The sequence below is a fragment of the Arachis duranensis genome, chromosome 9 (genome assembly GCF_000817695.3).
Source record: "Arachis duranensis cultivar V14167 chromosome 9, aradu.V14167.gnm2.J7QH, whole genome shotgun sequence".
Lineage (NCBI taxonomy): Eukaryota > Viridiplantae > Streptophyta > Magnoliopsida > Fabales > Fabaceae > Arachis > Arachis duranensis.
The window spans coordinates 80323413-80337775 of NC_029780.3; the positions used below are offsets into that span (position 1 = coordinate 80323413).

The 14363-nt window shown below is 28.8% G+C and overlaps 1 protein-coding gene and 1 non-coding gene across 2 annotated transcripts; one reads left to right on the forward strand and one right to left on the reverse strand.

Moving 5' to 3' along the window:
• Positions 1-519: 519 nt before the first annotated feature.
• Positions 520-623, forward strand: LOC127741812 (small nucleolar RNA R71). Its single transcript, XR_008003017.1, has one exon. It is a non-coding gene; the product is annotated as a small nucleolar RNA R71 (small nucleolar RNA).
• An 8085-nt stretch (positions 624-8708) lies between these two features.
• LOC107466018 (uncharacterized) lies at positions 8709-13975 on the reverse strand. Its single transcript, XM_016084992.3, has 3 exons — positions 13699-13975; positions 9923-10186; positions 8709-9447 (listed from the first exon to the last, which is right to left on the reverse strand). Exons 1-3 carry the CDS (start codon positions 13864-13866, stop codon positions 9166-9168), a joined length of 714 nt encoding a protein of 237 aa, XP_015940478.1. The 5' UTR covers positions 13867-13975; the 3' UTR covers positions 8709-9165.
• Between the last annotated feature and the right edge of the window lie 388 nt (positions 13976-14363).

Below are 14363 nucleotides of genomic sequence, written 5' to 3' on the forward strand. Positions count from 1 at the left end.
CTATTATTGTTATCCCTCCAATTTTGGTTTGAATTGTCCTGCCATCCATGGTTATTATTTCTACTTTGATTGTACCCTTGGTTGGGGCGGTCATAGAAGTTGTGAGTGGATGCCACCATGTTGTCTTCTTGTTGGAGCTGCGGGCATTCATCAGTGTAATGGCTGTAATCAGCATAAATTCCGCAAATTCTTTGTGGAACTAGTTGTTGGTTTTGCTGCGGTTGAGTTTGCTGAGCTTGTTGATTTAACTGCATTTGCTTCAGCAGGTTGGTCATTTCACAGATGTTTCGATTTGGAGCAGCAGTCTCTATGCCAGAAGATACTTCTGCAACGGCCCTTGAACGGCCTTGCTTCTGTCTGTGGTTCCGAGTAGATTCAGCTAAATCACTGATCAATTGCCAAGCTTCATCAATGGTCTTGTACTTCTTCATAGACCCATTGCTGGCACTTTCCAATGTGGTCTTATCTTGGGGTCTCATACCTTGTGTGACATAGCTGAGTAGCACGATCTTGTCGATCATGTGGTGGGGGCATGCTTCCAGAAGATTATTGAAGCGCTCCCAGTATTCAAAGAGAGTCTCATTGTCATCCTGAACAATTGTAGAGATATCCTTCCTCAGTTTATCAGTAACTTCAGATGGGAAGAATTTCTCCAGGAACTCCTTTCTGAGTGTATCCCAGTTGGATATGTTTGTTAGAGGTTGAGTGTAGTACCACTCTCTTGCTTTTCCCTCAAGAGAGAACGGAAAAGCTTTCAGCAGAATTGAAGTTTCATCAGCGCCATCACGCCTGACAGTAGAACAGGCTGCCTGGAAATCTCTCAAGTGCTTGATAGGCTCTTGAGCAGGTAGGCCATGAAACTTCGGCATCAAATTTAGCAGTGCGGCCTTTATTTCAAAATCCGTAGCTACTGCTGGATGATGCGCTTGAAACGGTTGCAGTGTAAAATCAGGAGCTCCTTCCTCCTGAATGGTAATTCTTCTAGCTGCCATGTTTTCTGCACGTAAAACAACCGAATCAGTAGAACGGGGCCTGGTTTCTTCCTCAGATTCACTTTCAGATCCGCCCTCAGAGCGGACTAACCTACGCTGTTCTCGCCTTATTCGTGAAATTGTTCTTTCAATTTCAGGATCGAATATTAGCAAGCGCGGATCAAGAAGTGAACGTGTCATTTGACAGAAGGAACACGCAGCTCATAGTAGCAAAATTAAAGAAAATGCAAATAAATAAATTCTAATTAATAAAATAAGCACTCTATTGCAACTCCCCGGCAACGGCGCCAAAAATTGATGAGGTGCAGAAGCTGGTGAATTAAAAATTTATTAAAATGGTTACGTTGCAAGTATAGTTCTTAACTCACCGAAAATCTGCCTATCAATTTAGAAATATGTTACTGAAAGTTTAAATTAAAATTACTGGGAGTTTTAAGTCCCAGGTCGTCTCCCAACGAGTTGCAGAAAAATGTACTGTTTTATTAATCAGATATTCCAAAAAGAGTTGAGCTAAGTAAATGGGGATTTAAATTGAGGAATTTTAAATAATAAAAATAAGAGGCCTTGACTGGGAATTGATTGGTTAGAATCTCTATCATTGATGGTGTGATTGTAAGATTAATTTATAATTAATAGTTGTTCTGTCTGGTTATCCCTTACTAGGTAAGAGAAAGTCAAACAAGTGGAAATGCCAGATCTGTTCACAAGTTGCAACCCACTTAGTTCAAAGGGATTGGCGTCGGTGACAGGATAGCAATCCAACATTTAACCCAATTACAAATTTTTCTTTCAATCCTTCCAACTCAAGAGTTCCTTTTAATCAACTCCCCATCAAGTAATGAAACTACTCACGCATTGTAAATAAAGAATCCATGGCACATGAAAGGGAATTAAAAGAAGACATGATTATTGGAATGGAATTTAAATTAAAAGAAATAATCCTTGCATTAATTAATCATAAAAATATCTGAATGACAAAATTGAACATAACAAAGAACATGGAAGAATAAAACCAAGTTAAGAGAATAAACTAGAGTGATGAAGTCTTGATGAGGAAAATAACTCTTCTCAATGTTCCAATGCTAAGATCAATTGAAAATTAAAATTCTTAAAACTAGAGAGAAAAAAACCTAAGAGAGTCAAAAACTAGATCTAAACTACTTAATGAATGTCTTCTCTGTTGTTTCTGCATATTCTCTGACTCTGGTCTGCTGTTCCGGGCCGAAAACTGGGCCGAAATAGAGTCCAAAATTGCTGGTTTCAGATTCTGCAGTTTATGCAGATCGCGCATGTCACGCGATCACGTCGTCCATGCGGACGCGTCGCTGGCGCTTTTCCTCTTCACGCGTTCGCGTCGTCCATGCTACCGCGTTGCTTGTGCTTTCCAATCCGCGCGGCCACGCAAGCCATGTGGCCCGCGTCACTGCGATTTGCGCTACTTCGCGCGGTCGCGTGAGCCATGCGACCGCGTCACTTTTCGCTGGTTATCTCCTCAAACTCTTATTTCCTTCCATTTTTTCTAGCTTCCTCTCCAATCTCCGTCTCATTCATGCCCTATAAAGCCTGAAACGCTTGACACACAGATTACGGCATCGAATGGAATAAAGGAGAATTAAAATTAAATAATTAAAGTCTCTGGAAAGTAATTTTCAAACATATAATAAATTCAGGAAGGAAATCTAAATGCATGCTAAATTGATGAATAAGTGGGTAAGGATCACGACAAAACCACACAATTAAACACAATATAAACTATAAAATAGTGGTTTATCAATGGCCAAATGAAAAAGAAGGTGAATAGTGATTATGGGATTCTCTTCTCCCTTTTAATTCAGCAACCCTCTCCCTCTCAAAGTGTTGAATGTGGCTGAAATGACCTCATTAAAGGGTATATATATGTTGGGTCCAACTTGGGCCCGACAAACCACTTAGTATTTTTAGTTCATTTGATCCAACTTTGAGCCAAAACTTTTAGAATTAGCGTCCAATTTTTAATTCTAATTATTTTTCTAAGAATATCTGCCGTTTTTATTACTCGTACACAGTATTGGATAGACTTAAGGCGATACTGCCGTCTAAATTACCGATACGCGTTTTTACGCAATTTTTTATAAAAAATTACATTTTTTCACTCGAAAAAATTTGCTGAATCCAAATTTCACCTTCAAATTTTCAAATTAATATTTCTAATTTTTTAGACCTATTCTAAACGCTTAAATTATTATTTTATTTTAATTGAATAGTTAATAACTTTCTATTCTTACATGTATGTAGTTAGGGTTAGGTAAAATAAAAAGAGAAAAATATTAAGTAGAGTGGGTCCCATAATTTTATTTATTTACTTCTCTCTTTCTTTTTTTAGTTATTATAAATATGTGAGTTTAATTTTGATGCATTGGCAATGTAAAATATTTTATACATTTGTGCAATTACATCCGTCATTTTGGATGACTATTCACGCGATCCATGAAAATGAAAATAATAATAATTTTTAATAATGTGACGTTACATGATTAAATGTAGAGAGTAACCTAGATAAAGACGTCTAAAACATCTTTTTTTAAATTTTTTTAGGAATTAAAATGTAATACATATAATCGATTAAATCATATTATTTTTGTCAAAATTAGGCCAGGCAAATTAATTTGACAGAAAAATAGTAAATTAAATTTTGAATTTGTCTAAATTAATATTATTTTTTATAGAAAATGACTACAATGTCTTTGTTATAAAAAATGACTAAAATACTCATATTATATATATTAATTTTGAGAATCCTAAATTCTAACCTTTTACTTCTTTGCCACCATAAGGTTAGGATTTAGAGTTATATATATATATATATTTTATAATAAGGATATTGTAGTTATTTTTTATAAAAAATAACATTAATTTAAACTGATTCAAAATTTGATTCACCATTTTTTGGTTAAATTAATTTGTCTGACCTAATTTTGACAAAAATAATATATATATTAAATTTTAATTACTAAAAAACATCTTTAAAAAAATGACGTTTAAAAGTCTTTATCTAAGTGATCCCTTAAATATATGTATAAAATTGACCGTATACTAAAATTAAATTCAATATTAATTATATTATTACCACTTATCTAACGACGAGAAACAAAGGATCACAGTTTATAAACATTTAATCATTTCATCAATATCTTTCAAAATTTACTAAATCATATCCCATCACTCTTGTGTTTTACATTTGCAATGTTTGTTTAAATTAAATCTAAAATGTATATTCTACCCTTCTTAAAATCTTTTAAACTATCAAACTTTGCTCCTACAATTTAAATACATTTTACTACCAAAAAAACAATAATAATAATAACAAACACAAATATCACAACCATATCCACCCCACCCTTTGGCACCCCCTATCTTCAAATCGGCCCGACCCATCAATCCATCATAAACAAACAAATATTTAAGTCACAAAAATAAAACTAAACTGGTTAATGCTCAGAAACTAAGGCTAAAAACTCTTATTGCCATGGCTTTGTCTTGAAAACAATCAAAGGGCTAAAATACAAGTCCAGAATTTTGCTAGCATAATTTTTCGTAATGAAACAAATTAACAAAGGGAGTCATCACATGAGCACACTTAACACATCTTCTCACACTCTAAACACTCTAATCACATTTTCATGGAGGCAGAAGAAGAGTCGTTCATAATGCATGGTGAGTAGCACGCTTTAAAAACAGGAAGTGGTTGAATAACGTGCGTTTATTTACTCTTGAATGTGGGAGTGTAATGCGTGTGTTTTGTTGGGCTTGTGCCAACTTGTAAGACTTGTAAGACTTGTAAGCCAAAAAGACTTGTATATGTAGCAGACCTCAAACAATATATAGCATTATCTTCTATAGAATATTCTAACCAAGATGGAAATAATTTAAACCATGAAGTTTGAAAGTGACCATAACTTTTATCACCAGAAAATGGATAATTATCAATAATTGGTTGATTTGGTCCAACTTTAATATAAGTCCGACGGGTTTCATCTCTTTGATTTGGAGGAAACTTCCAAATTATTGGTCACATTTCAGGATCTCTTTCCAAACGTAAAACATCCAGTTGATTTGGAAGAAGTCGAGGACGCTTTGAGCTATTCAATGGAGAACTTGAAGTAATGAAATTTGATGACCTCTCAAGTGTTGGAGTAGTAATAGTAGAAGCATCTTCATTCTCTTGATCTTTTTTTCTAAAAAATGTATCAATGGTTTTGAACTTATTCATAATTCAAATGGCCAAATAAATTTCTATAATTAAAAATATATTTAACAAAAAGTGTAAATTACAATCTAGATCTTTATAAAATATAAAAATTATATTTCAATTCAAAATAAGATATTAAAATTCAGAATAATAATACTAATATTGTAATATAAATAATATAAAATTGTAATTAAATAGTTAACTAATAAAAAAACTAAATATACAAAATAACATATAATAACAAAAATTTAATTAACAAATAATAATAAATTAAGTAAATAACTAAATATATAAAAAAACATAAAAAAATTAGACAAAATTAATAGAAAAATAATAATAGAAAAGTGAATAGTTCAATAATTTTCTTAAAATAAAAAAAATAAAAATAGAACCTTTTTTGAAAAATAGGAGTGAAAAATCACTTGTTGAATTACTATCTTTTTTTTAATCTATAAAAAAAAAAATAAAAGTTAAAGAGATAAAAGATAAGAAAATTAAAGAGATAAAGAAGAAGAAGAATAAAAAAAGTCAAAAATTATTATCTACAAAGTAAAAGTAAAAAGTGTAGGAATAAAAAAAAGAAATTAAAAAATCAAAAATTGTTACCTACAAAGTAAAAGTAAAAAGTGTAAGAATAAAAAAAAGGAATTAAAAAAGTATGCGAACAAAGAGAAAGAGGGAATTGGCAAATGGGAAATGGGTTATTGGGCTGATTTTTTTTTTATGAATTAAAGGGAGAGTAATACGAAAAAAAAGGGAGGGAGCTGAGAAATAAAAATAGAGGGAACTAGACTATTTTTTTAATGAAAATTAAAATTTTGGGGGCCATTACCCCCCTTTATTAGTATGTACATTTGCGCCCTGATTCTAAATTTTAACTTTTTATTTTTCTGCCCTCATAAGGTTAGTATATTTTTTGGTTAAATTAATTTGTCTGACCTAATTTTTACAAAAATAATATAATTTAATCGATTATATATATTAAATTTTAATTACTAAAAATCAACTTTAAAAAAAGACGTTTAGAGATCTTTATCTTAAATATATGTATAAAATTTACTGTGTACCAAAATTAAATTCTATATTAATTATATTATTACCACTTATCTAATGATGAGAAACAAAGGATCACAGTTTATAAACATTTAATCATTTCATCAATATCATTCAAAATTTACTAAATCATATCCCATCACTCTTGTGTTTTACATTTGCAATGTTTGTTTAAATTAAATCTAAAATGTATATTCTACCCTTCTTAAAATCTTTTAAACTATCAAACTTTGCTCCTACAGTTTAAATACATTTTACTACCATAAATAAATAAATAACAAACACAAAGAAATCACAACCATATCCACCCAACCCTTTGGCACCCCTATCTTCAAATTGGCCCAACCCAATCAATCCATTATAAACAAACAAAAGTGAATACTTCATCCGACCCCTGATAATTATCTCGAAAGGACAACAAAATTCTAAAAAAAAAATTTCCAAACCGGTTTTTGATATTTTTTTTTGAACTAATTAGCCCCTGTGCCAAAAAAAATAACCTGGATTTTTTTGGCACAGAAGCCTCGTTGTCCTTTCGAAATAATTGTCAGGACTGGGTTAGATTTTTTTTGTTAAGGGTCTCATTGTCTTTCGAAATAATTGTCGAGTGCTATTTTGAATTTTATTCAGCAAAGGAATATTTAACTCACAAAAATAAAAACTAAACTGGTTAATGCTCAGAAACTCAGGCTAAAAACTCTTATTGCCATGGTGTTGTCTTGAAAACAATCAAAGGCCTAAAATACAAGTCCAGAATTTTGTTAGCATAATTTTTCCTAATGAAACAAATTAACAAAGGGAGTCATCACATGAGCACACTTAACACATCTTCTCACACTCTAAACACACCCATAATCTGTCCCCTGTTGCCGTCGCGGCCTTCTACACAGGACTCGTTGCCAAATAAAAATAATGTTACAAGCAAAAGACCTAAAAAGTAGTTATATACATATGTTGATATATATATATATATATTAATCAAATTGATGTTTTACCTACAATTATAAGGATATTTGAAGTCACTTTTAAAAATTATTCAATATTATTTTTTTAAAATTAATAAATATATACTACGATAAGCCATTAAAGCAGAGAGTGACGAACAATATAATACTGTTGTTCTGTCGGCAAAATACTCTTGAATCTTTTTCCATACTTCATATGCAAGTGTAGTCAATCATTCTGATCTTAATTAAAAGAAGCATCTATCGATTGAAGGAGCCAAGTTGCGAGAAAAATTATCATGGAGCTTCCATTTCTTAAAGATCTTGGTGACTGTATTTGTCAATCTATTAGCTTCTGTTTCAAATTTTTCTGAAACTGTATCTTTCCATGGATGATCCCCAAGATCATTTTCTCCAATTGTGAAGAGAGCAAGTTGTTGCATGCAATGTAAGAAGAACAATATTACATTGTCAGAAAATATTATTATTTTTGGCTCTGCATTTGATGAGTAATAATTTTAACTAGAATTTTATATATAAAAAGTATAAAATTTATACTTATATTTATCAAAATTTATATACATTAATTAATATAGAATTTGTATATATTGTTTAGAATTTGTATATATTAACTAATAAAATTTAATATTTATACTAATCAAATAATAACTAAAAATACTAAAAATGACTAATTCTAGAATTTTTTACTTCATCAAGTGTGTTTCTAATAGGTAAGATTTTATTAGTACAAAGATTACGAGAGGGTAGTGTGGTCTCCATAGATTTAGGATTATTTAATTTAAATCAGAAATAGAATTGGAATCAAGATTGAAATTAGATTACGAATATTACTTGTATTATGATCATATTTTCCAATTGTACAAATTATTAAACTACAATTATATATCAAACTTATCAAGCACAAAGAAGCATAAGAGAATAACTACCCTAATAGAAAAGTAGTTAATTAGTACGATTATTATCTAAATCATAATTGATATTAGAGTGAGTTATTTATCACTTAAATTACGTTATCTAAAGCATTCTTCTATACAATACGTTGTACCCTTTAATGAAGAGTGAAGATTAGTCTTTTTATAATAACAAAAATCACAAACAAAATCACCTACAATACATATATATTTTTAATAAATTTAGTAATGAGAATGTTTATTTTTTATCAAAAAAAAAAATTATTTGAATCTCACTTTTCCTAATATAATAGTAGAATAAAGAACAAAATAACAATAGAGTAATACTAGAGGACTAATATTATAGTGGTCAATTTTAACTAATATTATAGTAAGATCGATGTCAAATAAACAATTTTTCTGTCTTATTATCTTTAACTATCGCAAAACACCGGAGTATGTAGAGGATGGCACAACTATATATTGTTTTTATTAATGCCTAATCTACAAAAGTAATCAATAGAACATAGAACATTTCGTGCCATTAGAGAGGAAAAAGCTTTGATTATATATATGAACATGACTCAAAAGATTAGTAATAGTAATCATAATCAAAGACTAGGAAAAAATCCGTCTGAATTATTTTTGAGTAAAGCACTTCAAAATGTGAATTACAAACTACTTTACAACACAAAGTTGTGGATGATGGACCTAATAACGTGCATACACATTTTTATATATATATTTCCCATCTATGTCATATTCTTAACCTAAGAATAACTAAATTCTTACATAACCCGAGAATATATACCATTCACTACACAACCATGCATTCCTTAACTGATATATATTACGTGAGATTTTTTTTTCTTTTTTCAAAATAAATATGATATTGTTATGTTCACATTTTTATCATGTGAATATGACAAATTCCGTTCATCTTGAATGAACAAAACTTTTGTCTTACTATCGAATTATGGAACGATATTTTTTTGTTAATCTAATAATTACCACGATTGACAGATAGATTCATCAAATTAAACATAGCCATCTCCTTTGTCACAAGTACTCCTCACCACTGCCTTATTACCCTTGGCATCACCACACACAAAATCAAGATTGTATAGCACAGGCAACATAGCAACAGAGCTCAAGAAAACAAGAACAGGGCCAAAAATCCAAAGTACCAGCGGCACCGCCGAGTAGAACAGCCTGTTGCCGACGGTGTTCAAGATTGTCCCCTTCTCCAACAGATCGCTTAAATATTCCGGTGTCACCATTGACACCACATCTTGAGGTGTACATATGAGCATGCTAACCTATGTCGCATTAATACCACTACAAGTATTAATTTCATAATACTCAATATCTATATACATATAATATCTATAATTATATAATTATTACATTAAAAAAATACTATTCATATGCCAAATAACTTTGACATTTGTATAAAAATACAATTGTTATTAATTAATCGTATATTTAAATTATTTTTAAATTAATAAAACAAATAAAATTCATATTTGATTGGTAAGAAAATACTAATATCAAACAGTATTTATTACAAAAAATATAGACATAGCAGAATTGTATCTAATATTATCCAAATTTTTCATTAGTAATTAAGAATAAAAATACTATATGCACACAAAATCAAATATTAAATTAGTTATTATGTATTTGTGTATAAATATAAATATTGTTTAATTTATTTTCAATATATATTTTATATTTTAACATATATTTTATAAAAAAATATTTGTAGGTCGAAATAACTAGTTAGTAGCTAACCTGGTTGAGGAATCTAATTGAGAGAGTGTGGCAGACAAATGAGAACAAGAATAGTGTAAGGAGTGTGACGTATTTGAGTGCTACCATGAACTCGCTGTGAGCTCCATAAACGGCGTCGTTTAGAGGCTTCTTTATGCTGTATGTACTGCTTATGACTGCGGCCAAGCCTGCTGAGAGGAGAATGGATGTTGTGGCCATAAGAGTTGACCCCATTATTAGATTCCGAAGAGTTTGGACTGCTAAGATGTTCTTCTTTTCAATGTCCTGTATCATGTTAATTGATTTTATCAAATTACTTACGAAATTCTTTTAAGATAGAAAGATTTGGTATTATAATTCAAATATATTAAGTGTACATTCAAAATTAGTCATCAAATTAATTATTCGTATATAATAGTTATATATATAATATTTTGTTTTAATTTTTTTTTTCAAAAACATCTTTTATCATATAAAAATTTTTTAATTTATCAAATAACTAGTTAGTGTTCACATTCTATATATATTCCCTCATATTTTCAGGTTTTAGGTCATATATACATTTATATGGTTTAATATTCAACAAATTAATTTATTTAAGTTCTAAAGAGTTTTCTTTTATCTTCCCTATACTCGTGCAGTAGTATACTTAAATAAAAACTGTGCTGAGAGAGATACCAATAATATATTTTAATAAGTCAAATTAACTAAATTATTAGTATAATTTAAATATCAGTTATAAAAATTAAACTTGTTTACATTATACTTGAAAGCACAAATATATATAGTTCTTCATTTTACATTCCACCACTATACTATATTATGAAATAAATAACACAACTCTTACGTGAAACGATGTTTTATTCTAAAGTATCCGATCCACTCTTATCTAAAAGCACTAAGCAAGTAAGCAATAACCAGTATGGCTCATATAAAAATTAAATGAACAAATGAAACATAAAATAAGTGTGACCCACTTAGCATTATGGCCTAGAAAGATTTAAATTTACTTAACATTGTGGACTGCCGCCAGAAACGTGAATGACACTTTCTTTATCTTTATTTTAATTTTCTCAAATTTCAGATTATATTAAAGCCATCAATAATAATAGTATATCTTACATGAGTTTCTAAAAACTGAGTATTTATTTTATACACAATAAAATTGAAAGTGATAAAAGAATAAAAAATTAAATGATAAAAAAAGAACTAGTTAATTACATCATAATTTAACAATAACAAAATAGATCGAATAATTAAATATTGACATGTGGTACAATAATTTAGATGTTTAAAAAAAATTCCTATATATTATAGACCACAAAATCAAAAGTGGAATCATTAAGTACTTTTCTCTGTATTAGTTACTAACCCACTTTCATATGCAGGTGTGGACCAGAACATGCTAAAGGCATTATATAGTGTCTTAGAAGAACATAATAATAACAATAACAATAATATTCTCAAAAACCAAGGCCAGCCAATTGTATGCTGATTCTTTCGAATATTCATATTTGTAGGTTTGCCATTGCAAGATTCTACAATGATAAACATCACATCATGGACATACATGAACCAAAAATCCATTTACCCAAAATAAACAGTCATTTTATATATCCAAGTGATAGTCATTAACAAACTAGTAAAATCAAACTAAATCTCTTATATAAATATTTAAATCAAGCACGAGTCAAGTGCGTATTTAGGTCACAATAAGATAAACTACTTTATGATGAATACTCTTTTCGCAGTTAACGTATTTATGATCTAAAATATCTTGATTAGTGTGTGTGTAAATATATATTTTGTGAAGTGTCCAAACAGAAAATATATAAGAATACAAAAAAATTCAATAAATTCATAAAAAATTAAAAGCATTAAAAACTATCACCAAAATTATCACAAATATAATTATTTATGTGCATTTTTTTTATCAATTTATTTTTTAAAAAAATTAATTTTATAATATAATAATATTAAAATTTTTATGACTTAAAAATTTAAAATTTAATATTTGTTTATCTCAAAGAAAAATAATTTTAACATAAGATAAATAAAAATAAAAAATAAAAACTTACATAAACCTATAAATAATCGAAAATATTTGATAACTAAAAAAAATCAGTCAAAAATAATCACAACTTGTCTTATTTAGTATTCATTGTTTGCTGCGATAATTAATAAATGTTAAATAAGGTAAGTTTTTTATAAATGTATTAATGTTCAGTTTGGCTAGGTAGCCAAGATTTTATATCAGCAACTTTGTGCTAATATTATTATCTTATTGAAACAAGGAGTAAACTGATCATCCACAGGTGAGAATGCAGTTTGCATGCCCCTGCCGCTACTGGGGAATTGAATATAAATTAATAAGGTTTAGATCACTTCTATATACCTAAAGATTCCTATGATGCATAGTTACCTTTAATTTGAAAATATAATTTTGCAAAGTCGATCATTTACATCACAAACAGTGAAATTGCCGCTTTGCTTAAGCAAGGGGATGACATCAAATATATTAGAAGTCGCATGTTTGGTAGAAGATATACTTAGTACCAATTATATGGTACGGTATGAAAATATTTATGACATAAACTCTAGAGTTGAATATTATAAGTTTATGTATGTCATGATTTAAGTTAAAAAGAGAAAAAAATGTGACTCTTAATAATACTACCCATTAAATTAGTTTGGGTTTGAATTAAATCTATCAAGTCTAATATCAAAAGTAGGTAGATTATCAATCAAAATCGTTCTTTCAAGTACAAAGGTACGATTATAATAAACAAACGTTACCTAATAATATCAATTTATATACGTTTCAGTCTTTGGCTCCAACTTGGCCATGCAACATAAACAAAAACCCTTCGCCGAAGTAACAATAATATAATTATATAATAGAGATTATAGAAAGTTTAACAAAAATATTTAAGAGATAATAAAAAATTAACTCAAAACAATTTAAAATTACTTTTTGTTATTTTTTAATTATTATTTATTTTATTTTGTATTTTTTAATTACTATCGAAATAATGAAACAATATTAAATATATAATTATATAGGTTACATATAAAAGTAAAAGTTATTACTAAAAATAAGAAAGTGGTAATTCATTAGCTACTATTTACTGAAAAATCAATATTCAAAAATAGGATAGTAAATTAGAAGATATGCATACATATCATACACATAATCATGAAAATGGTCCCAACCAAAACATGTCAAAGTTAATTTGAAAGGAAACAATTTCCTTTTCAAAAAAGTTCAAGAACTAGTTTTATTTATTTATTTATTTATTTATTTATTACTAAAATAGAAAAACTCGAATCTGCAGTCTCTAAATGAGAAGACTATGTTATTTGAGTTATATCTCATTAACCAAAAACTAATTATTTTAATTTATATTGACCAACACTTTTAATTAACAGTACAATATTTTTAGTCTACCGGAATAATATCATATATTAATTAATATTTTTAAATATTATTAACAAATTATTAATTAAAAATAATAAATTATGTTAGCCATATTACATTGCCTTTTTCCTTTTGAATAGACTAAAACGATAGACACAGAAGTCTATGTCTCCGGGACCAAGAGCAATAAACGGTACAGTTTTTCACAAGAGAGCTCTTCAGAATTCAAACTACCACTTTTACTCTCTTTTGGAGTGAAAGTAGAGAATTATTTGATCATAGTATATAGATTCTGGGTAATTAATTATAATAATTAACTAAGGTGTTGATGGAGAAGGTTGGTAGCTATAGCAGTAAGAAGAGTGAGAGGAATAGGTACCTTGATCATGGCAGGGACCCAAAAGCGTCTAGCATGAGTATTGATTCCAATAATGGTGGAAGAAGGCTGTGTCCGAACCTTATGCCATAACCATACATGATAACCAATTGTTATCATAAATCCTAATGGCACCAATATCACATCCAAGTAATATTTCTTCCATTCCATCTTAATCTTCTTCTGATTTTCTTCTTGTGCTTAGCTTTCTCTCTCTTAATAAGAGATATATCCTCGCTGATTCTTTCTCACTTACACAAGAATATAGGTTTCGTCATGTTTTTGGGCTTAGTGGCTGCATTTATAAAGGTAAATATGTGTTAATAAATAAATAAAAAAGTAAGAAAATTAAAGTTGAAAAAATATATATTTAAAAGTTAGTGGAGGTTTGATACTTTCTCCTGTTATTCAACATCTGTTAGAGTGATTCATTGTATTATTACTGTTAAAGAAAGTCAGAAAATAATTTCACACTTAATGTAATTTATGGTATATATAGGTTGAAGTTTTGTTTGGCCACAGAAAAAATAAATGTTAATTAAGACGAGAGATTTGTTTTGGTATACTTATTTATATTAAGATATGAGAAAATATATATAACTAATTTTTTAATTAGTTAATATTAATTAATTTTAGGTTTACGATTTCTATTTTAGAGTGTAGGATTA